At 45.4% G+C, this 24,835-nt stretch overlaps 1 protein-coding gene across 3 annotated transcripts; it reads right to left on the bottom strand.

Annotated features, from left to right (window-relative positions):
* Positions 1-3,863: 3,863 nt before the first annotated feature.
* On the bottom strand, positions 3,864-14,993 carry NUP42 (nucleoporin 42). 3 transcript variants are annotated; one of them, XM_034760618.1, is made up of 7 exons: positions 14,803-14,993; positions 12,184-12,424; positions 10,296-10,390; positions 9,810-9,886; positions 5,833-5,919; positions 4,810-4,894; positions 3,864-4,717 (listed from the first exon to the last, which is right to left on the bottom strand). In XM_034760618.1, exons 1-7 carry the CDS (start codon positions 14,912-14,914, stop codon positions 4,146-4,148), a joined length of 1,269 nt encoding a protein of 422 aa, XP_034616509.1. In that variant the 5' UTR covers positions 14,915-14,993; the 3' UTR covers positions 3,864-4,145. The 3 variants fall into 3 exon arrangements, with proteins under 3 accessions (XP_034616509.1, XP_034616511.1, XP_034616512.1); XM_034760620.1 differs by having other exon boundaries at positions 14,865-14,985; XM_034760621.1 differs by lacking the exon at positions 14,803-14,993 and adding an exon at positions 14,675-14,697.
* Between the last annotated feature and the right edge of the window lie 9,842 nt (positions 14,994-24,835).

Raw genomic sequence — 24,835 nt, 5'->3', positions numbered from 1 at the left:
GAGGAACCAACTAGGGGCAGAGCTCTTCTTGACCTGTTGCTCACAAACTGGGAAGAATTGGCAGGGGAAGCAAAAGTGGATGGGAACGTGGGAGGCAGTGACCATGAGATGGTCGAGTTCAGGATCCTGACACAAGGAAGAAAGGAGAGCAGCAGCCCTGGACTTCAGAAAAGCAGACAGACTCCCTCAGTGAACTGGTGGGCAGGATCACCTGGGAGAACATGAGGGGGAAAAAGGAGTCCAGGAGAGCTGGCTGTATTTTAAAGAAGCCTTATTGAGGTTGCAGGAACAAACCATCCCGATGTGTAGAAAGAATAGTAAATATGGCAGACAACCAGCTTGGCTTAACAGTGAAATCCTTGCTGATCTTAAACACAAAAAAGTTTACAAGAAGTGGAAGCTTGGACAAATGACCAGGGAGGAGTATAAAAATATTGCTCAGGCATGAAGGCATGAAATCAGGAAGGCCAAATCACACTTGCAGTTGCAGCTAGCAAGAGATGTTAAGAGTAACAAGGGTTTCTTCAGGTATGTTAGCAACAACAAGAAGGTCAAGGAAAGTGTGGGCCCCTTACTGAATGATGAGGCAACCTAGTGACAGAGGATGTGGAAAAAGCTATGTATTCAATGCTTTCTTTGCCCCCATCTTCACGAACAAGGTCAGCTCCCAGACTGCTGCACTGGGACGCACAGTATGGGGAGGAGGGGACCAGCCCTCTGTGGAGAAAGAAATGGTTCAGGACTATTTAGAAAATCTGGATGAACACAAGTCCATGGGGCCATATGCGCTGCATCTGAGGGTACTAAAGGAGTTGGCGGATATGATTGCAGAGCCATTGGCTATTATCTTTGAAAACTCATGGTAATCGGGGGAGGTCCTGGCTGATTGGAAAAAGGCTAATGTAGTGCCCATCTTTAAAAAAAGGGAAGGAGTAAGATCTGGGGAACTACAGGCCAGTCAGCCTGACCTTAGTCCCTGGAAAAATCATGGAGCAGGTCCTCAAGGAATCATTTCTGAAGCACTTAGAGGAGAGGAAAGTGATCAGGAACAGTCAGCATGGATTCACCAAGGGCAAGTCATGCCTGACTAACCTAATTGCCTTCTGTGACGAGAACTGGCTCTGTGGATGAGGGGAAAAGCAATAGATGTGTTATTGCTTGACCTTAGGAAAGCTTTTGATACGGTCTCCCACAGTATTCTTGCTAGCAAGTTAAAGAAGTATGGGCTGGATGAATGGACTAAGGTGGAGAGAAAGTTGGCTAGATCATTGGGCTCAATGGGTAGTGATCAATGGCTCCATGTCTAGTTGGCAGCCCATATCAAGCGGAGTGCCCCAAGGGTCGGTGCTGGTTTTGTTCAATATCTTCATTAATGATCTGGAGGAGGGCGTGGATTGCACCCTCAGCAAGTTTGCAGATGACACTAAACTGGGAGGAATGGTGGATACACTGGAGGGTAGGGATAGGATTCAGAGGGACCTAGACAAATTAGAGGATTGGGCCAAAAGAAATCTGAGGTTCATCAAGGACAAGTGCAGAGTTCTGCACTTAGGATGGAAGAATCCCATGCACTGCTACAGACTATGGACTGAGTGGCTAGGCAGCAGTTCTGCAGAAAAGGACCTAGGGGTTACAGATGAGAAGCTGGATATGAGTCAATGGTGTGCCTTGTTGCAAGAAGGCAACGGCATCTTGGGCTGTATAAGTAGGAGCATTGCCAGCAGATCAAGGGACGTGATCATTCCCCTCTATTCGGCATTGGTGAGGCCTCATCTGGAGTACTGTGTCCTGTTTTGGGCCCCACACTACAAGAAGGATCTGGAAAAATTGGGAAGAGTCCAGCGGAGGATAACAAAAAATGATTAGGTGGCTGGAGCACATGACTTTGAGGAGAGGCTGAGGGAACTGGGGTTATTTAGTCTGCAGAGAAGAATGAGGGGGCATTTGATAGCTGCTTTCAACTACCTGAAAGGGGGTTCCAAAGAGGATGGCTCTAGACTGTTCTCAGTGGTACCAGATAACAGAACAAGGAGTAATGGTTTCAAGTTGCAGTGCAGGAGGTTTAGGTTGGATATTAGGAAAAACTTTCTCACCGGGAGGGTGGTGAAGCATTGGAATGGGTTACCTAGGGAGGTAGTGGAATCTCCTTCCTCAGAGGTTTTTAAGGTCAGGCTTGACAAAGCCCTGTCTGGGATGATTTAGTTGGAGATTGGTCCTGCTTTGAGCAGGGGGTTGGACTAGATGACTTCCTGAGGTCCCTTCCAACCCTGATACTCTGATTCTATGAATTACCTCAGCTTATTAATGCACAGCCTGGAGTGGATTTATTATTTTGTTTTCCAATTAAAGCATGAGGGGCTCAGTAGTTTAAAACAATCTTAACCAGTTTTTGGAAGGATTTGTGCAATTTATCCTTCCACTATGAAAAGGGATGGTCCTAGAATAGTCACCCACTCTCCTCCCACCCTTTAGTGTCTTTGTATATATTAAAAAAAAAGTTTTAAATTTCTTTCTGCATGAACAAAGAGTGGAGAGAGTCTTCCCTGCTTGCTGAAGAGGACCTAATTAAGTGAATTGGTGCAAAGCTGTGACATCTCCAAGGAGAGTTCCAGCCAACCAGAATATGGCTCTGGACAATCAGAGTCTCAAGCCACACATTTGTGAGGTTCCTCTTGTAGCTATCAGTGATAAGAAAGTACTCAAATCCATGCACTAACTGTAAACTGGGAAATAGAAAGGCTTATTTGCTTACATAGGCCTTTCCATTCATAGATCAATAAAGTCTCTACAAAAGTGAGCAGTTACCTCCATTTTACAGATAGGAACGCTAAAGGCAGGGAGAAGTGATGTGATTTGATTAAGGTCACATAGCATGTGGCAGGGCTGCACAAGAATGGTATTGTGCTTAAGGCAACAGATCGGGGTTCAGTTCTTATCTCTACCACATACTACACAGATGACCTTGGTCAAATCACAACCTTTTTGTCCATTTCCCCCCCCTGTAAAATGTGATAAAAATGCTTCCTCATCTCACAAGCTCTTGGAAGAGCAATTGTAGAGCAAGTCAGAAGTCTTCCAACTACATGGTTTTTCAGTGATAAATGGCAATTCACCAAAACTGTTCAGGGGAGATAATTTATTTTGACATCCCTGATTCAAAAAATTTTTGAAAAAAGTTTACATTTTTTCTAAACAAGAAGTATATTTTCTTGTTTAAATTTCCAAAATAAAGATCTTTTGGAAATTTAATTTTTAGTAAAAAAAATTTAAAAAGTGGAAACTGAAATATTTAGGTTGACCTGTTCCACATTTTTTCCCCTTCACATTATTGATAAGCAAAATTTTGAGATTTCAACTTTTCATGATTTGAAATGGGAAAATTCTGAAATTTCAAACTTTCACAGGACAGGAAAACCATTCGCTGACCAGCTCTAAAAAACTCATTAGCCTTTGCAAGATGCTCAGATGTTATGGTGATGAGGGCCAAACAAAAGCCTAAAAATAAATAAATAAAAAAATCCAGGTTCTCTTGACAGCCAGGGCTTTGCCCTATTGTAGATTTTATGGTTATGAACTGACTGTAGGGTGAAGAAACAAGGTTAGAGCCTATGAGGAGTAGATGGCACTTGTAATGGTCTCCAATTCAGACACACACAGTAAAATTGTCAGTTGCTGAAGAAAGCATGTCCCTTTCTTTGAAGGCAAAAAGAGGCAAGGGAAAGTAGGTGATTTGAGGGGTACAGCAGTTTCTTTGTACACATTTCATCATCAGTTGGTTGACTGTCTATCTCAAAAGTACTCCCATTCCACTGCAGATTTTCTTTTCACAGCAGAGAAGAAAAGATTGAGAAGATATCACTGTATTTTGTTAATTTACTATAAAAACTTTATTTTCAATTGTAAACTTCTTGGGTTTAAAGACTCTTCCAAAGCAAACAAAGAATATTTACAATTGGGATCCTACCTTCCTGGAGCAGCCTTAGAAAGGAAATTAAAATTTAACTCACAAGAAGTATATAGTTCAGTGCCAAACCTCAAAATTACATATTTGAATTGTTAAAGTGTCAAGTTGCCTACTTACAGAAAATTAAAAACATTCTGTAAAAGTTTAATTTCAGAATTTGCTCACTGTACATGTTATAGTTTCAAACATTTAAAAGCTCTATTGGTGGTGGCTTTAGAGGAATCTTTCCTAGCGTAAACTTCTTTGCTTCAAACTGCTTCAACTCCTCAGGTGATAGATCAGTCTTTGGTGTGAATAACTTATCTGAAGTAACAATGCTTGTGGCTGCAGGAGGTGCTGGTGCTACATTATATCCAAAGGCACTAACAGACTGTCCAAATAAAGAGTTGCCTGATTCTGAGGCAGGGGCAGCAACTGCTGCATTAACAGCTCCAAAGGCTGGAAGTGGGATTGTGCTTGACAAGTTTACAGCAGAGGAACTGCCAAACCCTGAAAATCCAGAAGTTCCAAAACCACCTGCCGTTTCAGGCTTTTTAAATGAAAAAGAGGCTGCAGATGAAGCTGGTTGGCTACCAAAGCCAATGGAAGGGGCTGATCTTGAGGAAGAGGTCACACCCAATGCTGAAGGGTCCGGAACAATAGAAGAGCTTCCAAATGCAGTGGTGCTTCCAGAGGATGCATTAACAAGTTCAGTATTTGATTTAAAGGAAGAACTGCTGGCACTCCTATTGCTGCTGCTGCTTAGTGGAAAGCCTGCAATTATAACACACACATAGGGAAATTTTTAGAACAGAAAAACAAAAGGCAACAATTAACAGTGCTAGCTATTAATACAGAAAACTTACCTGATGACCCAAAGGTTGATGTTTGTTGTCCACCAAATCCAAAGGCAGGCAATTGTTGACTAACCACATTTTTAAGTTCAGATACCTTTTAAAAAAAGGCAAATGTAGGATTCACATTTTAAAGTGGGCAAATGTGTTTCTTTCTATAAACATTTATAACTAATATAAATACTTCTGATAATTAAGTCAGTGAAGTCAAAACTAGTTTCAACTGAAGAAGTTAATTGGCATGGTTCTTTTAAGTATGTTGTCATATCAGGCCAAGCCTAAAAATATTGTGTGGCAGGAATGGAGCATGACACTGTTTTCAAATCCAGACCACCACCTTCTGTCTCTCTCTCACATGCTCCATCTGTTCTGTCATTCTTCACTGCCCCCCCACCCAAACAAGTGTTCCAAAAGCATTATCCAAGACCTAATGCCAGACTACTATCAACATGCCTGTCTCATTGCTACTTGGCCAGATCCTTTGACATGGATACCCCTGCATAGCAGTAATATGGAAGATAATCTCAACTATGGTGTTTTTCAAAGTACTGCAGCAGTTTTAGCCACACATCTTCTATTAAAATTGTCACAGCTAGAAGGCAAATATTTTCAAGTCTTGGCTATTTAGTGCCAAGCAAGACCATTCTAAATGACTGCAAAGTACTTGTTCTTAAATAAAAAATGTTGAAATTTTCAAAGCCAAGAAGGGGGATTTAGAATTTAATGTACAATAGAAGATGGATGGCTAAATCCTATGACTATATTATCTGTATTTTCTACACATGGAACTTTTGCCAGATCGCTATACGAAGATCAATTCATGAAGTCGGCAAATATGGATACCATTTCTTCACCCATATCATGTCTTAGAAATTGGTTCCTTAACGATCATTGTGAAGGCAACTAACTTTGGTATGTGTAGCACACTTTGGCATGATGTGTCTAACAAACTATCTTGAATCCAAGTTAAACATTCCTGTTTGAAATTAGGGGAAGGAGAACATTAAATATATTTTACTTTTCAGTAATACTCACCAATGCTGCTTTGGTAGATGTATTTAGAGTCTTCAACTCAAGCAATCTATTTCTCCATTGGTTTACTAATTGCTGGACTGAATTTATCTAAAAAGGGGAGGGGGAAAAAGAAAAAAAAAAAAGAGACAAAGGACATTAAGTCTATGATAATGATGCAAGTAAGAAATGGCACTATTGAGTAATTTCATGATGCAACTGAAAAGGCACAAGTTTCTTAAATTACGATAGGACAACCCCACTAGCCCAAAAGTAGGAAGACACCTACCCCTACCCAAAACCTCCACGCTACAAATTTGAGCAGGGAAAGTGCAAGTCTGAAACTCAATATTATCAACTTTCTTTACACAATTGCTCTCAGACCAAGCGTATTGCTTTTTATGCATATAAAACATGAGAAACTGCAGGATACTTTCTTTAATGCAAGTTCTAACCAATTAGTAGTATTAACAGAGGAATTCCAAATTCCAGCTCTACAAGAATAAACTCTTCAATTCCTTGTTTTACTGCTGGCACAGTTGACATTGTATGTGCTGAATCATTAAGTTAAGTACCAAGAGTTTACCGAATGCTCCCCTTGCTTTCTAGCAAAAACACCCCCTTCTCTCTCAGGATAATTTAGCACTATCACTCCATACTTATTAATTAAGGACTTAAATTCACTAATATAATCAGTTCCCTTAAAGTGCAGAGTGGATTACTACACACAATTCTGTAGTGATTGCTAAAGTACAGGAAATTAAACTTTAATAGAAGAAAAGGGTATTTAGTAATGATTAAAACATTAAATAATCACATCACAATATTGTGTACATCACTATTCCACATCAGTATAATTTAAATAAAATAATGTGCTTTCACATTTTTATAAGTAGCTAAGGCTTAACGTAGTGTAAAAAAACGATGTCAAAATTAGAAAAGCCTTTTGATGTGCCAGCAACCTGTGAAAGTGGAATATTTAATCTTTTAGTAAAATCTTCACACACTTTCAAAGTGTCTCAACATCACAAACACACCAACAATTCTATTCAGCATGGTCACGTGCTGGAAGATCATTGTCTGACATCAGCTCTTATAAGACACAGACTGGGAAATTCCTCGTTTATATTTTGACTCAGTTTATGAATGAAACATGATTTGGATGAGAATATCTCATGGAAGGACTATACAAGGTAAATAATTATGGACTTGTATATTGACAACTTCATGAACTTGCATTCAAATATTCAGTGATGCTCTCTTACAAATCTTAAAATCAGTTAATACACTATCCACCACCATTAAGTTTGATTATAGCTTACTAAATATTAAAGGTTTTACAAAAACTTCTCAGCATTGCAGCAATACCAGCTACTAAGAAAACATGCAAAGGTGATAAAAATAAATGTACATTTAATTTTTTTTTTAAAGGTGAAACATTTACTAGATTAGAAAGTTATATTTGGAAGGCTCACTTCAGAGATTTGAGGAAGCAACTGTTCCACCTTTGACCAAAAAAATGATATATAAATAAAATAAAAGGGTTATACTTTTTGTTTTTGTATGATTCTGCCCTTCTCTAATCACTTCTGCTTTCATATCTTCACTGCCTTGTTTGACTAATACTAAACAATGTTTCTGGTGGGACAAAATTTTCTTCTGCATCCCAAGAAGCAGTGTTCGTGCTAAATGTTAAAATTAACAGGAAGCACCAGCATTTAAGTGCTTCCTGTGTCTAATAAAACTAGTAATATTAGCAATTCCTACTGAAATGCTGTCCAACGGGAAGAAAAATTGTGCAGCAATCGATCAGATTAGGATTGGGCATCCAAATCATGATATTCCAGAATAAAAACAAACAGTTTGCTTTTATAATCCCAGCATATTAGATTCTGGACTGCAGCAATATCCGAAGTCTACTTAAAGGAAGATAATTAACTTGAAATCTAGTCAATTACAAAAGATTTGAAGTAAGGTAGTTTCAATGTCAGTAATTTGTGGGTTTACGACAACATTCTTCTATTTTAAAAAAATGTTTTCAGTTCCCAGTGTGTGAAATATCCACACAAATGGGAAATCTTGTAATGGTCTATCACAAATTTGTTAATTGCACAGAATTCTTTTCAAAAAAATATTTTCCTTTTAATTTCTGAATTAACATTAGGTGTTACTTGGGGGCAATTCTTCAAATACTTTCAAAGAAAAATTTGACTTCTGATGTCATTAGGGTGTTATAAAGTTAATCTTTTGCAATAGCATAATTTCCTGTTTGTGAACTGAGAAAGAAAGAACACAGGAAAACAAATTTAAAAATAAAACGCTTGGCTTATTGAGGGTGTTATAAACAGTTTTATTATTAACCACACTACTGCAATTGATTTTAGTTTAACAAGCAAGACTGGTGGTAAAAGACAGACAGATTGGAAAGAACAGAGGGGTATAAAGTCAATGGACACATTTTTCTGACTGGAGAGACTAAGGCCAGGTTTACTTGTGGAATTTTTGCTGCTATAGTAATGTCAGTCAGGATTTAATTTATTTTTTAAACATTTCCATAACAACCAAAGCCCTAGTGTAGATGCAGTTATACCAGCACTAAATGCTTTTGCTGATATTATCTATACTGGAAAAGAATTTGTTTGCCAGTATAAACTGTATCTACATTAAGAGGCATTGCTGATATAGCTGTAGGAAAAAAAAACTGTCAACAGTATAGAGGAGGACTTTTTGAATAGGAGACAAGGAAAAACAAAACAAACAAAAAAAACAGTTTGCTCACGAGAAGGGAGCCTTCACAGCGCCATATGTTTGTAATACAGATAAACTAACCTGTTTGTGTCTCAGAAGTTTGACAGTCATCTTTTAGTTATTTGTAAATGCGATAACTTGTATTATGAAAGGATGTGGATGAAACTTCAGCCTGACTGGTGCAGCTGGTACAAAACCCATATAATTAGCTCAAATACACACACTTTTTGACTGTGTCCTCTTCTTCACCAGAAAGATCACTGTACCACTTCATAGTACATGTTTTATAAATCTAAACTATGATATTTATATTTAAAAAAAAAGTAGGGCATGATTAGTGATTCAGGTGGCTGCTGTTCTCCCAAGGAAATCAGAACTCCTGACACCGCTAGAGACGTTGCCTGTAGCAGATCAAATTAAGTGTAGTGACTCCATTCAGGGCAGGCCTACCACTACCTATTATTTCCCTTTGCAGTTTTTCTATATCCCCAAATCTGTCAAACAGCTCAATTCCTACTACGAGACTGCAGTGTCAAATCGCCTCCATTGCCAGGCTGGTTCCCTTGATACTTACGTGGCTTTAGGGGCAGCAAGGACATAAAATTAAAATGAATCACTGTTTAACTGTACTGGTACAAGTCCTCTGCTCTAAAGGGTGATGACACTTTAAACAATACATGGAGTTTATCTTCATTGTGCCCTATGCTCTGCCACATCAATATCAAATTATATCGATATCAGCAGAGACAGTGTCAAGCTCTCAGGCCATGATTCAAGCAGTTACACAAATAGTACCAAGAAGATTCTAAGGGCTAGCAGAGAAGAAGCTTGAGGAGTAAGGCTAAGTGTGAGCAGAGGAAAATCTAGGCAAAGAGCAGCCCCTAAATTTAATTATGTGAGATTAGCCAAACGCCCTCTCCTATTGCTTCCCATGGAGCAGCAGCATTAACAAAGCAAGTGCCCAGCACTTTAGGAAATCAAACCACTTTCTTTAGCTGCCTAATTTTAGGCACCCACGTGAGACAGTTTTGGCCAGTGTTCTCAATGAAATTAATAATTGAAACTGGAAAGCATGCACAGTATATTTAAAACTAAAGACAGCCAATTCATTGAGAATGTATTTTGGCATTCTGAAAATTCCTTGGAATTTGTTACACAAATCAAATGAGCCACCACTGTAGTTATTAAAGTAGCACTACTCTGAACTGCGTATGTTACATCAGAAAAGTTTGCAATATTTTTAAAAAGCTTACATAGTTCTGAATATTATTGTTTGCTCTGCAGTTATAGTATTCAAGATGCAACTCTTCTGGTGAGAAGTCTGGAAAACCTGTAGGGAAAGGAACAATCAAAATCCTCAGAGGAAGATGTATTGTTTGAGAGCATTTTTATGACGCTACAATAGATAGGCCTTGCTGCAACACCCATAATAAGTCAATTAATTACAGCACATTTGAAAAGATGCAACGGTCACTTGTAATAGAACCTCCAGGTTGCACATGCCAAAAATGAGGCACCATATCACTTTATCATAAGTTAAGTCTAGATCCTGCAAGATCTCCACATAGGTGGAACAAGTGGAAGGTTTGAGGCTTTAGCTTTTTAGGGGAAGAGCTTTTGTCTCGTGCAATTCTGCAAAGCAACTGGCACTCTTTTGGACCCTAAAATAAATATAATGCAACACCTTGAGAGAAACATTCTTGGTAATAAGTGTATGATGACACTAGGGAAGTTACTACCTGAGATGTTCGGTTTTTCTTTCATAGGTGAGTAACAGGAGAACATCCACTGTCCTGAAGATTCCCAGACTTCCATGTCCTTTATTATGCCTTCGCTAGAAAAATTATACCAAAGAAAAAAAATTGAATAAAATCAATTATTCGATCAAAAAAAAAAAAAAAAGAACAAAAAGGTATTTCAAAATAATTCCGGGCCAGATTCTGATACACTCCCTCACCCTGAGCAGCCCCATACTCCAGGAGCAGTCTCCCTGACTTTAATGAAGTAAGCATTTCCCCATCCTAGTAGTAAAGCTGAACCATGGACATTAATGGTTTACACATGTTGAAGTAAGGCACTCATCAGTATGAGCACTGGGACAATTGGCCCCTCAGTGAACAATTGTGATAACCTATAGGAATGGTCACTTTTTAAATGTTTTGCTAAAGTATATAATTGCATAATGAATTAAGCAAGTTGGAAAAAGATTGGCAGTCTGAAGTGCATACCTCCCATTAAATGATTCCCTCTGAGGGCTGCAGATTATTATCTCAACATTACTGTTTGAGAAACCTTGAAAATTATAAAGGTAATTCTAAAAATATAAGCTAATATGTATAGCAGCAAAAAGTAAAACGCAGAAAGACTCTGACTAGAGGAAAACAGCTGTCTCATGTCAATTTTAAGAGAATACAGAAGTCCATATACTATAGAAGTAATGAAATAATAGGGATAAAGGACAATCAACTGAAGTAAAACAAAATGGAAAGGAGAACATTTAGAGACAAACACTGAAGAGAACAAAAGCAAGAATACTGTACTGTAGAGAGAAGATCACTAAGTATTAGAAATTTGCTTTTATTACTCTGGATTTTTTGTAATAAAAACCACACATTCATATGAGGTAACCAAAATGTAGGTAAATACCATCTTTTAAGGATTTTAAAAATTTCCTCATCCTACTCTAGACAAAGTGACCTGCAAAGGGAAATTTTTTCTCTCTCTAATCTAGTTTGTGCCCTTCTTAATGTATAAAGAATGTCTGAATCCCCCCCCACAAGAAGGGGGAGGAGGTTTTATTTGTTTTCTCTTTAAGTGTCAGGAAAGTCAAGACAAATGTTTCCTTTGTTGTTGGAGAACTTTTTGAATGACTTAAATGTATATTGGGAGCTCTCAGCCCTTAATTAACATGGCTGGCACATCAAAATCTTAAAGAAAGTGTTCCCCTAGATCTAGGTACATTAAAACTTTTTTCAGAACACCTGTTTAACTAAAAATAGAATAAAAGCCACTTCTGGCCTCAACCAGTACCTCAATTCCTTAATACCCGTGATATAAAGATCCTATCAGTACTCAAGTCATCCAATAGCAAAAGCCTGGCTTTTTTTTTGGTTCAAAACAAGCGGGAGGGGGGGCGGGGGGGAAGAAGTAGGTTTTTTTTTTATTATTATAATTATTATTAAATAAACCTTCCTGGTGTCCTTTATGGGTGAGAATAAAGCAAAAACAGGGGGGAGGGGAGGAGAAGATACAAGCCCAATTTTTCCCCCTTTTCAGATCTCCTTTAAAGAGAAATGCAAATTATTAAAAGAGTATCTTAAATTCATAAAGACTGTCTGTGTGCATTTTAATGTAAGGTTCACTGAGGTTTTCCTTCCAGCTCTACTGAAGTTCCATGAAATTTAATTTCACTACAAACACACTTCTTTATTACCCCCTAGTGAAGACATTCATATTAACAAGTGATCTATAATGGATAATAAATATTTATGCATTAGAAGCCTCTTTAGACTTCATTATGGGGAAATTACATAATACACTCAACAAGTGCCTCCATACAAATCTACACTTTTAGAATTCATTTTTCTAAATACTTTCTAGATGCTCAAAGACAGAACAAGGACTTACAGAAGCTTCTCCTCTTCATCTCTGTAGCTATTGCCAATATTTTGCTCAGAGCTTAATGCAGAGAATCTGTTTTGAGAAAATCCTGAACTTTTATTGCCACCTCCAGAGTCAATAGAGGGTCCAAAAAATGCCTTTCCATCATCTCTGCTGCCACCCCATGTAGTGGGTTTAGAGAAATTAGAAGGTTGGACAACATTGCTGTATCTCTGGTTATGGGCACCCCATCCTCCTCTGCCAGTACCTTACAATGAAAAAGAAAAAACAATAATTAAATATTCTTCCACATTTCACACATTTTCCTCACTACCATGAATCAAGTAAACTAAGCCCAGCTGTACATGGTAGCACTGTACAATGGAGCCTGAAGAGAATCAATTTTTCAGACATAGTCAACATTTTGAGGTGGTGTTTAATGTGATCAAAGTTTATTTTGTTTAAAGATGCGTGGACAAACTAAGAGCCCAGGCCTGCACATGTAAGCAACTGTAATCATGTGAGCAGTCTCAGTGAAGCTAATGGGACTATTTATGCACATGTTTGCAGAGTGGGGTATTAAGATATCTAATTCATATCTCAAAACCTTTCAAAAGGCCAAAAAACAAAGTAAAATAAACCATAAGGGACACCAATAAAAATCACACATAGACCAATATGAAATTTACCCATTGTTATTGCAAGTAACATTTAAGATTATTATATCTGAAAGATTAGAAAAAAAATCACTATTCTTTTTTCAGTTTATTTTGCCCATTTGACAGCACTTCATGATAGTCTCCCATTTAGGCCCCAAATCTTGAAAGATGACCTGCATAGCTGCACCCCTGGCCCTACCAAGTGAAGTCCAGATGTTCAGCTTAGAAGAATGAGGCCCTCATTTTCACACTGCTTGTGAGAGATTTCACAGGACAATATGGACAGAAACATTAAAAAAACCCATAACAAGGGAACATGTGACTGTAAGCTACAAACATTTGCTGGGAGATTCAGGGGCAGATAAGCATCTGAAACAACTTTTAACATATTTTTTTGAAACAGATCAGATTCCAAGTTGGCAGCACCCCTTACAAATCATAAACATTAATGATGTATTTAGCGAGGCTTGGGTGGTGGGGAGTTCCCTTTCAAACTGTCCACTTTGGAAACAACAAATCACAGCACTGGGATGTGTATGTTCTGTCTATGGAAGATATACGGAAAAACCACATCTGTGCAGTAGGAATTAGAGAAGGTTTCTCTCCAGTGTACTTGTATCTCATCTCCATTAATACTTATATCAGAATCCTATTAATATTCCAATCATCCAGTAATCAAGAATGGAGGAGTTTTTTTGGTTTGAAAACAAAAGATTTTCTGAAAACACCCTCCAGAAACTTTCAAGCCTTGCTTATGTATTAGAATAAAACCAAAAATGCATCTAGACAGGCTATAATTTCTAATAAGAAAAAGTCAACTTTTTTATTTTACAAATATTACTAGCTCCAAGCTATTAGTCATTTACAATAAATTCCCACATGAGCTATGTGAAATAGTGACCAATGGCAAGGATGACAGTGAAAGATAATTCATGGTACAATTTTACAAGTAACATTTAATTAAAAAAAATTTTTTTTAAAAAGGAAAAAGGTAAAATACTGAACTGTTTGCTATTAAAGTTTTCCTATTTGAACTGACAGTTATTTAACCCTTTAAATTTAAAGTTCCTGATAAAGCCTACAGCATTTGGTGCACCTAAATTCTGTATTTATATGTGGTGCAATACAATTTTTGTTTCTTTTAGAAATCTGCTGGTTAAGGAGATCTACCAGCCTCCTGTTCATTAAAGAGGGAGGAGTTCGAGATGCCAGTTGAGCGGGATTACACATTACCCCACCAGATTAGGCACTCTGAAACAGCAGGTGCTAACAGCAGCACCAGTGGTTACATTGTTACGGCACAGAACACAGACAAAAACGTTTTAGGATTCTGACAATAATTAGGGACCTACAGAGATGACAAGACTATCTAGAATTATAATAGTAAACGTTAAGAGAACAATCAAGAGTTTGGGCAGGGATATAAAGCTACACGCTTTATGGCAGGAGCTAACCTCTAAATGGGGCAGAGTGCAATCAGGAAGAACCTTCTCTGGGCGCAGGTTATCCCACGCCCGCGGCAGGGCTCCGCGCAAGCTGTCCCCTGTTGCGGGCGCGATACTGGACGGGTCAGAGCAGAGCAGCTAACAGAGCAGCTGCGGTAATTACTGCTACGGAAAGCGCCTAGGGCCCCAGCCATGGATCACGGGCCCTGGCGCGAGGCTGGATTTGCCAGGGGGTGATTGGCACAAGCCCCATGCGCGGGCGGGGGGAGGGGGGCGCAGTTAGGGTCCCAGACGTTTGGCCATTGACACCACAGCGCGAAGGGGGGCGCTGGGCCCCCTGGTCTGGGACCCGGCCGGCTCCCCGCGGGCCCCGACCGATCCAGCCGCTTCAAACCCGGGGCTCGGAGCCCTCACCCGCCGGCTTCCCGCGCGCAGAGAGCAGGCGAGAGCCGATCGCCGCGGGCGCGAAACCCCAGTAGCGCGGCCGGCCCCCCCGCTCTGTAAGGGCCCCGCAGGCGGAGGAGAAGAGGAGACGCGGGTACCCTGGGAGGGCGGCGCGGCCGGGCCCGAGCGCCCCCCGCCGCGGGGATGTTCGTTCCAGCACCTCTCGCCGAAGCGGCAGCGGCCCTGCAGGAAGAAGTGGCAGATGGTCATGGCAGCGGACGGGCCCCCCTGTCCCCTCAACCGACCCCTACTACGTCAAAACAACGCGCCGCTACAGCTAACGACACGGGCTTACAGAGCCGCCCACTGCCATCACGTGACAGGGCCCACAACCGCCTCGGGGCGGGACATTTCCGGCGCTTTTTAATGACGTGCGCGAGCTCCCACCCCCAATACAAGAGAGGACGTAAGAAGAAGGCGGGACCCGACTTTTAGCGGTTGTGGAGAAAACTGCCAGTTAAGCGGCGTAATGAGCAGCAGAGTTGTTGCTCCGCCCCTTACTCCCTGTTTAGCGCAACTGCCTATCAGAGGGCCTCAGCCTGCCTCAATCTATTACTTGCACGTGCGATCATCCCCCCGCCATTCCCCCCTTAATCTCCGCCCCCCAAGCCTAGGGTGACCCGCTGTCCCGGTTTTATAGGGACAGTCACGATATTTGGTTCTTTGTCTTATATAGGTGCCTATTACCACCCCCATCCCATCCCGATTTTTCACACTTGCTGTCTGGTCACCTTACCCAAGCCCCAGCCCTAGCCCCGTTCCATTTCCCCACCTGTGCTGGGAGCAGGAAGTGGCACTGAGTCCCCCCAACCTGGCGCGGCCCATCCTCAGCACAGCGCAGGGCACAGCACCCTCCAGTCCCCGCAAGGGACAGCGGGGCCAGCACTGCAGCCATCCCGAAGGTCCCAGCACAGCAGCACAAGGGGGAGGCTGTGAGATGCACCGTGCCCCCACCCCCATGCCTCACACAGCCACCCCAGGGGGAGCTAGACCATAACTCAGTCTCATCTACCCCCTTCCGCAACACAGACTGTGACCCACACTTAGGCTTGCCAACCCTCGGGGATTGGCCTGAATTCTCCAGGAATTAAAGATTAACCTTCAATTAAAGATTGTCATGTGATGAAATCTCCACAAACATATCCAACCAAAATTGGCAACTCCCTTCCCCAAGAGCAACTGCGACCCACACTGACACCCCCATCCTACCTAGCATGACCAGATAGCAAATGTGAAAAATCAGGCCTTTTTTTTCAGCAGCAGAGGGGGTAAGTAGTTACCTATATAAAACAAAGTCCCTAATATGGGGATGACTCGTCCTCCTCCCTCCCCCCAAAGACGGACTGTGACTCTGGCATCTCCCCAAGAGACATACTGGACTCACACTGCAACCCTCCCCCAAGAGGGAGACAGTGACCCACCTTGACCCCATGCCCATACGAGTAAGGGAAACTAGCTCCTAATGTTCCAAACATTAATTACACTCTCCTCCCAACAATGTTTTCACATATAAAGCAATGAAAATTACAGCCACTTAGGCAAAATGTGATATTTAGGTAGTAGTAGCTTTCAACTAGTTAGAGAACACTGTTTAAAAAAATTGCCTTTTACCCTATCCAGCTACTAAGCCAGCTCTATTTTAATCAAACATAACTTGTGATAATGTAGGATTTTTTAAAGTTATGTAAAAAGTCAAAATAATATTTTGAATTGCCAGATAAACTGTATCAAATTATCTTGATTGCAGGCTCACTCCTGCTTCATAGCTGCATCGCTAAGGGCACATCTAAACTGGCTAAGTTACAGCGCCAGCAGTTACAGCGCCGCTCAGAGAGCACTGAAGGGAAACGGCTGTTGTGTGTTCATACTATCAGCTGCCTGAACAATAGCGTGTTCACAGTTGCAGCACTTGCAGCGGTATTCAGAGCGATGCATTCTGGGCAGCTATCCCACAGAGCACCTCTTTCTCTTCTGCCACTAAGACTTGTGAGAGGGTGGAGAGGGTCGCACGGCAGCCTGGGTCCTGCCCCAATGACCTGTGATGCATAAGCCACGTGCTGTACGCTCCATAATATTTGTGAAGGGAAGGGTAAAAGCTTCAGTCAGGGCTGGGCCACAGAGACTCAGTGGCTGGAGGCTGTTTGAACAGCCAGAAACCAGGGCTATTAGATAGGCACAGCGAGGGGGCCATAAGGATCAGGAATGTCTCGAGGCAGCAATTTGAAGCTGAAAGCCACTAATAGTTGTTGCTATGTTCGGGATTGCAGGGCTTGTAATGCTAGGAGGTGATTAGTGCACATGATGCATAAGGGGGTTTAACATAATTGTATGTTGCTTTGCAGTGCTCTTTTTGCTTTCACTTAATAGAATAAAGATTGCCTTCAAACCAACACAATTCTTTTATTAAAAGACAACAAATGAAAAAATACATCAGCAGGGAGGAGGATAGGGGAAGGGAAGGTCCCAGGAGGAGGAGGGGTCCCAGGATGGTTAAAGATTTGTGTATGTCCAGGGATCATAGAATATCAGGGTTGGAAGGACCTCAGGAGGTCATCTCGTCCAACCCCCTGCTCAAAGCAGGACCAATCCCCAGACAGATTTTTGTCCCAAATCCCTAAATGGCCCCCTCACCGATTGAACTCTCAACCCTGGGTTTAGCAGGCCAATGCTCAAACCACTGAGCTATCCCTCCCCCACCTTATCTCATATCCAACCTTCTCCTTTGGAGTACAATGCAGCGGGTACTGTACTTCAGCAGGGCCAAACTGCAGAGGGAGGGGTATTGAGTGCAGTGGGTAGTTTGAGGGCACAGTCCTGGAGTGTGAGGAGGGAGGAGTGGAATGCTGCGAGTAGAGACTGGAGGCAGGAAGTTGATATGAGTGTGTTGGCAGTGTCTATGGGACACATGGGAAAGAGTTTTACGACAGCGGCTGAAGGGGAGGGTGGGCACGCAGCTGCTCGGTTTGGAGAGCTAGTATCGCTTGGAGTGTGTCCGTTTGGTGCTCCATAATGTTTAAGAGCCGCTCCGTGGCTTCAGTCTGGTGTGGCGCGTTCTCCTCGCTGTCCTACCACTCCTTCAATTCCTGTTTCTCGGCGGCAGAGTGCATCATAACCTCACGCAGAAAGTCCTCCTTAGTTCTTGGCCACTTTCTAATTCTGTGAAGCTGTTTTGCTGCTGATAAAGAGGAAGGCTGGACTCCGAAGGTCATCTCTGTGAAGTTTAAAACATTTTACAGAAGCAGTATTGTTTGCAACACAGACAACACTGATTCAGTGATTTAAAACACAGCCAGTACTTACACACCTGTCACTAACTGGCTGCCCCCAGGCAAGCACACATGAGCCACAAGACCCCCAAAATGGTGAGTAGCCAGAGGGGCAGGGTAAATCACTGTTCCCGGATCCTGCTGTACACTGGGCATGTGGCTCTTGGGGAGAGCCAGATCTGTAGGAGGGGCCTGATAATCATTCCTCTCCCCACACTTTCCACAGGATGTGATCATAATGGAAGATATCCCACTGCTGAGGGTGAGCAGGGAATCAAGGGAGGGCCTTCTCCAAGCCTGCGGCTTCTGCCCTGGCCCTTATGCAGCTCACCTGTGCACAGCAATGGTTCCCCTCCCCCTCCCCACAGTGACAGCACAGTGGCACAGGAAAGTTACCATTAATGGGGCAAGAAACAAAGCAGCTCTGCCAAAGAACCTGAGGCTGCAGATTGCCCAGTATCTCCACGAGTTTTCTGGAGATCTCTGAGGGAGATTCCCGTGAAGTGAGGGAGTCAATCAACAGCCTGTTCCGCCGCTCAGAGTAGGCATGCGGTAGGAGACAGGCCTGCTTTCCAACAACTCGCTTCAAGAATTCCCAAAATCAGGTCCGCTTACCAGGGGCCTCCTCTCCTGTTTGCGCTTCACCAAGATCCGACTGCTGTGACTGGCTAGGCTCCTCCAGGGTAGAAAAGAGCTCCTGGCTGCATGCATCTCTGGCCTCTGAGTCGTCCTCCCCTCCTCGTCCAAGATTTCCTCCTCCTGGCTCAGTCCACTCTCAACTGGCATGCAAGCCAACGAAGTATCCACAGGGGCCTTCGCAGTGGAGGTGGGGTTGCTACTGAGTATCACGTCCAACTCTTTGTAGAACCAGCAGCTTGTGGGTGCAGCACCAGAGCGGCGGTTTGCTTCCTACGCCTTGTGGTAGGCATTCTGCAGTTCCTTCACTTTTACCCTACGCTGCAATGTGTCCCAGTCATGGTCCCTTTCTGTCATGCATCATGAAATCTGTCCATAGGTATCATAATTCCTATGGCTAGAACGCAGCTGGGACTGCACAGCCTCCTCTACCCAAATGCTGATGAGGTGCAGCAGCTCAGCATTGCTCAAAACAGGGGATCGCCTGGTGCATGGAGCAGGCATGGCCACCTGGAAAGATGCGCTGAGAGCACTGCACCCATCACCAAGCAAACCGGAAGGGGACTTTCAAATTTGCAAAGGAATTTATGGGGCGGGGATGATGGTTGATCACCTGAGGGCAGGGCAGTAGAGTTCAAACCGATGACCAGAAAGGTGAGAACAGGCATTGTGGGACACCTCCCGGAAGCCAATCGCAGTGCTGTAATTACCACGGTGCCTACACTGGCACTGCAGCGCTGTAGGCCCGGCACAGAAAGCTGTACGCCTCTTGTGGGGGTGTTTTTTTTTTTAAAGTGCAACAACTGCAGTTTCTGCACACTAAGTGGCTTGGCAGTGTGTATATCTTGGGAGTTACAGCGCAGAAAAAGACAGTTACCTTTTCCGTAACTGGTGTTCTTCGAGATGTGTTGCTCATGTCCATTCCACAACAGGTGTGTGTGCTCACCACATGCACTGGTGTTTTTCCCCTAGCAGTACCCGTAGGGGAGTGCCCCTAGCGACCCCAGGAGTGGCGCCTCTATGGTGTGGTATAAGGGGTGCTGCGCGCTCCCCCGACCCTCAGTCTCTTCTTACCAGACAACTCCGACAGAGGGGTAGGAGGGCGGGATGTGGAATGGACACGAGCAACACATCTTGAAGAACACCAGTTACAGAAAAGGTAACCGTCTTTTCTTCTTTGAGTGATTGCTCATGTGCATTCCACAACAGGTGATTCCAAGCTATATCTGTTGGAGGTGGGTAGGAGTTCACAGACTCTCGGGACAGAGTGCAGCTCTGCTGAACCCGGTGTCCTCCCTGGTTTGGGAGACGATCACATAATGCAAGGTGAAAGTGTGAACCGAAGACCATGTGGCAGCCCCACAAATGTCCTGAATGGGAACATGGGCTAAAAGGGCAGCTGACGAGGCTTGCACCCTAGTCGAGTGTGCCCTCACAATCGGCGGCAGGGGGACTCCTGCTAGGTTATAACAGGTACGAATACATAAAGTGATCCAGTTGGAGAGCCGCTGAGTGGAGATTGGCTGGCCTCTCATGCGTTCGGCTGAGGCAATGAACAGCTGCGAGGACTTCCTGAATGGCATAGTCTGCTCCAGGTAAGAGGCAAGAGCCTGTCTCACATCCAGCATGTGGAGGCGGCACTCCTCACTGGACACATGGGGCTTAGGACAGAGCACTGGCAGGAAGATGTCCTGACCCATGTGGTAGATGAAGACCACCTTGGGGAGGAACAAAGGATGTAGTTGGAGCTGGACCTTATTACGGAACACTGTGTATATGGGCTCGGAGGTCAGGGCCCTGACCTCCGAGACCCATCGAGCTGACGTGATCGCCACCAGGAAGGCTACCTTCCACGAGAGGTGCGACCAGGAGTATGTAGCTAGCAGCTCAAACAGGGGACCCATCAGCCGGGCCAGCACCAAGTTCAGGTCCCACTGCAGGACTGGGGGCCTAATATATGGGAAGAGACGATCCAATCCCTTAAGGAATTGGTCAGTCATAGCATGGGAGAATACCATGTGCCCCTGCACCGGCGAGTGGAAGGCCGAAATGGCTGCCAAGTGCCCCTTGATGGAGGAGGGCGCTAGGCCTTGGGCTCTAAGGTGAAGGAGGTAGTCTAAAATGAGTTGGATCGGAGCAGCCACGGGCGAAACGCCCCGATTGGCTGCCCATCAGGAAAACCGAGACCACTTTGCCAGGTAGGCCCGGCGCGTAGAGGGCCGTCTGCTTTCCAGGAGGACGCGCTGAACCCTTTCTGAGCAAGTCCTTTCCCCCCAGCCTAACTATTGAGCAGCCATACCGTGAGGTGGAGTACTGTTAGGTTGGGGTGGAGGCGGCAGCCCTGGTCCTGGGAGAGCAGGTCCGGGCGGAACGGCAACGGCCACGGCAGGGCGACTGCCAGGCTCGTGAGAGTCCTATACCAATGTTGCCTGGGCCATGCTAGGGCAATCAGGAAGACCCGGACCCTGTCCGTTTTTATCTTCTCCAAGACCTCGCCAATCAGCGGGAGTGGGGGAAAGGCCTAGAGAAGCTGGCCCCACCAGGACAGGAGGAAGGCATTGGTGATGGTGCCCATGCCCAACCCACCCCCAGAGCAGAAACTGGGACACCGGCGGTTCTGCCGAGTCACGAACAGGTTCACCTGGGGAGTTCCCCACTCTTGGAAAATCCTGTGCACCACCTCTGGGTGTAGTGACCACTTGTGCTGAGAAGTCTTGGCTCAGGAAATCTGCCCGCGAGTTCCAGGCGCCTGGTAAGTGGCAAGCTTATAGCCCACAACATTTGCCTACACAGAAGTCCCACAGCCTGAGGGCTTTCTGGCAGAGGCCAGAGGAGCGGGCCCCACCTTGCCTGTTGATGTGAAACATCGAGGCCATATTGTCCGTGAGAACCCTGACCACTCTGCCCTCCAGGTGCGAGTGGAAGACCACGCATGCCAGCCAGACTGCCCTGACCTCCTTGATGTTTATAGGCAGGGCAAGGTCCTCCGCGGACCACAGACCTTGGGTCTGAACATTCCCCACATGGGCTCCCCGCCCCAGGTTCAATGCGATGGACACCAGCTCCAACGAGGGGGGCCTGCCCCTGAACAGGACCCCGTCAAGTATGTTCCCCGTGGAGGACCATTATTGTAGGGAGGTGATCACTGGTTCGAGCACAGTGAGGACTTTGTCCATCCTGTCTCTGGAGTGGGAGAACACCGAGGCCAACCAGAGCTGGAGGGGCCTCATCCTGAGCCCGGTGTGGCAAACTACATATGTGCCGACACGTGACCCAGGAGCTGGAGGCATGCTCTGGCTGTGATCACAGGGAACCTTGTGACTGTGTCAATGAATCCTTTCAGGGTCTCGAATCTGTCCGGTGGGAGGGAAGCCCTGGCTGATGTCGCATCCAGGACTGCCTGGATAAACTCTATGCGCTGCACTGGGACTAACATGGACTTGGTGTCGTTTACCAACAGGCCCATGGTGGTGCATGTGGATAGGAGGAGCGCCACGTGCTCCTGCACCTGCGACCTGGAGCCGCCCTTGACTATCCAGTCGTTGAGATGGGGAAGATCTGAACCCCACAATGTCTGAGGTAGGCCGCCACCACAGACATGCACTTTGTGAATACCCTGGGAGCAGTGGACAGGCCAAATGGGAGGACTGTAAATTGGTAGTGTTTCTGCCCAACTGTGAAACGGAGGAAACGCCTGTGTCCCTCGAATATATGAATGTGGAAATATGCGTCCTGCAGATCAAGGGCGGCGAACCAGTCTCCGGGATCCAGGGAGGGGATGATCGAGGCCAGAGAGACCATGCGAAACTTGAGCTTCACCATGTACTGGTTCAGGTCCAGGATGGGCCTGAGCCCCCCTTTGGCCTTCGGGATAAGGAAGTAGCGGGAGTAGTACTCCTTGCATCTGAACTCTGCTGGCACCACTTCCACCGTTCCTAGGCCAAGGAGCTGCCCCACCTCCTGCTCGAGCAGGGCCTCATGAGAGGGGTCCCCGAGGAGTGACAGGGATGGAGGATGGTGAGGGGGTAGAGGTAAACTGGAGGGTGTAGCCCCGGGAGACGGTGTTGAGGACCCAACGGTCCGAGGTCAGCTGCGACCACCCCAGTTGGAGAAGGGAAACTTTATTGCGGGTGGATCTCTAGTATGAACTGGTAAGTCGCCCCTGGGCGTCCTGTCAAAACTGACGTTTCCCCACCTGTTTGCCCTTGGAAGGCCCAGGTGGGGGGCAAACCGGGACTGCCTCTGTGGGCATTTCTTATAGTGCTGTGACTTTTTATAAGGGGGCTCATATTTAGAGTGGGTGGCCTGGCTGGGAGCCTGCTGAGGCTTAAACTTGGTCCTGGCCGGAGCCGGGACATAGAGGCCAAGTGTCTTAAGTGTCATGCGGGAATCTTTCAGGCCATGCAATTTCACGTCCATCTGTTCCGCAAACAGGGCCTTGCCATCAAACGGAAGGTCCTGCAAGGAGTTCTGTGCCTCGCTGGACAGCCCCGACAGCAGGAGCCATGACACACCGTGGAGACCATAGACCTTGCAGCCGTATCCGTGACAGCCGACGCTCCCTACAGGGTCGCCTTGGCAGCCTCTGTACCCTCCTCCACCAGAGCCTTGAACTCCTTCTTGTCATGCTCCTGGAGGGAGTTCTCAAATTTGGGCAGAGAGCCCCACAAATTGAACTCATACCACCCAGGAGGGCCTGATAGTTTGCCACCCTTAACTAGAAACTCGAGGATGAATAAACCTGTCTCACGAATAAGTCCAGCCTTGAGTCCTTATTTTTTGGTGTAGGGCCTGGTTGGCCCTGCCTCTCCCTGTGGTTGACCGACTTGACCACCAGGGAGTGGGGGCAGGGTGAGTGTACAGGATGGGGGGGGAGGAAGGAGGAAGCTGGGGTTTGCCATGAGGCATTTGAAATTCCCTTCGTGGAGTGGGAGGGCCACCCCACCCTGGTGCCGAGGCCGAAAGGACGTTGAAGAGGGAGTCTGAGGGTTCCTCCACCTCCTCGCCTTGAAGGTTGAGGCTCGATGCCACCCTTTTCAACAGTTGCTGGTGGGCCTTAAAGTCCTCCTGTGGAACAGGTAGAGAAGGGGCTGTAATCACCTCATCAGGGAGGATGAGGATAGGGGTGCGGTACTCTGCGTACCCACCGATACCGGAGGTCCCACCACCTGGTCGCCCTCTGGGCGCGGAACCGGAGATGAACGCCCCACCGACTCCTTTCTGGGAGGCTGAGAGAGGGAGGCCGATGGTCTCTCTGAGGCTACAGGGACCATTGGTACCATGGTGCCGGCCAAAGAGCTGTGACACTGGCGGAGCAGGCTGGTCAGCCTGCCTAGCCTGTCCCATCGACTGATGACTACAAAAGGAGGCCGGGCTGGCGTATGACCTGCCGCTGTCCTGGGACCAAGAGTGGCAGCGTCATCGGGAACGGTTTTGACCACGAGATCGTGATCCCGGCATGGAGGAGCGGGAATTCCGCTGGTAGCAGCTGTTCCGCGATCAGCTCCGACGGGTGGATGCGCGACGGTGAGGTGCCGGCGATCGAAACCTGGGACTATGGGAGTGGTGCCACAGTGGGGTCTTGGAGCGAGATGAAGAACGGAAACGGCATTGATGCCCATAATGGGATGGGCTACGGTAGCCTCTCGGAGATAAGGACCTCTGGTGCCATCTATCCCGGTCTAGATGGGGTCCATTCCCAATTAGGACTCCATCAGAGTGTCTTGAAGCCAAATGTCCCTTTTCTTCTAGGTCCGAGGCTTGAAGGATCTTCAAATCCTGCAGCGCTCACCGAGATGGGTTTCCCCCAGTGTAAAAAGTCCGTGTGCAGATCACTCACTGGCATCGGCCACCTGCAAGTGTTGCACAACTTAAAGCCCGGGGTATGCCCCTACCCGGGCACACTAAATGGAACTAACACTAATCTAAACTACTTTAACTACAGGTACTACTATGAATGAACAAGAGTTCAAGAGGAAAGCTACAGCCAAGCTGGAGCACAGCAGTTCCAATGCACCTTCACTGGCGGCAAGAAGGAACTGAGGGTGTGGGGAGCACACAGCACCCCTTATACTGCGCCATAGAGGCGCCACTCCAGGGGTCGCTAGGAGCGCTCCCCTATGGGTACTGCTAAGGGAAAAACTTCCGGCACCAGTGCACGTGGCGAGCACACACACCTATTGTGGAATGCACATGAGCAATCACTTGAAGAAGAAGCTGCTTTACTGAG

Source organism: Trachemys scripta, chromosome 2 (genome assembly GCF_013100865.1).
Source record: "Trachemys scripta elegans isolate TJP31775 chromosome 2, CAS_Tse_1.0, whole genome shotgun sequence".
NCBI lineage: Eukaryota > Metazoa > Chordata > Testudines > Emydidae > Trachemys > Trachemys scripta.
The sequence above is the reverse complement of the archived record's forward strand: the minus strand, read 5'-3'. Positions and strand labels throughout refer to the sequence as shown.

Coding starts and splice junctions, on each gene's coding strand:
- NUP42 (XM_034760618.1), bottom strand. CDS start 14,914: ATGACCATCTGCCACTTCTTCCTGCAGGGCCGCTGCCGCTTCGGCGAG. Junction 12,425..14,802: donor GGCCGCGCCGCCCTCCCAGG/GTACCCGCGTCT, acceptor TTTCATTGTAAG/GTACTGGCAGAGGAGGATGG. Junction 5,920..9,809: donor ACAATAATATTCAGAACTAT/GTAAGCTTTTTA, acceptor TCCCCTTTTTAG/ATAAATTCAGTCCAGCAATT.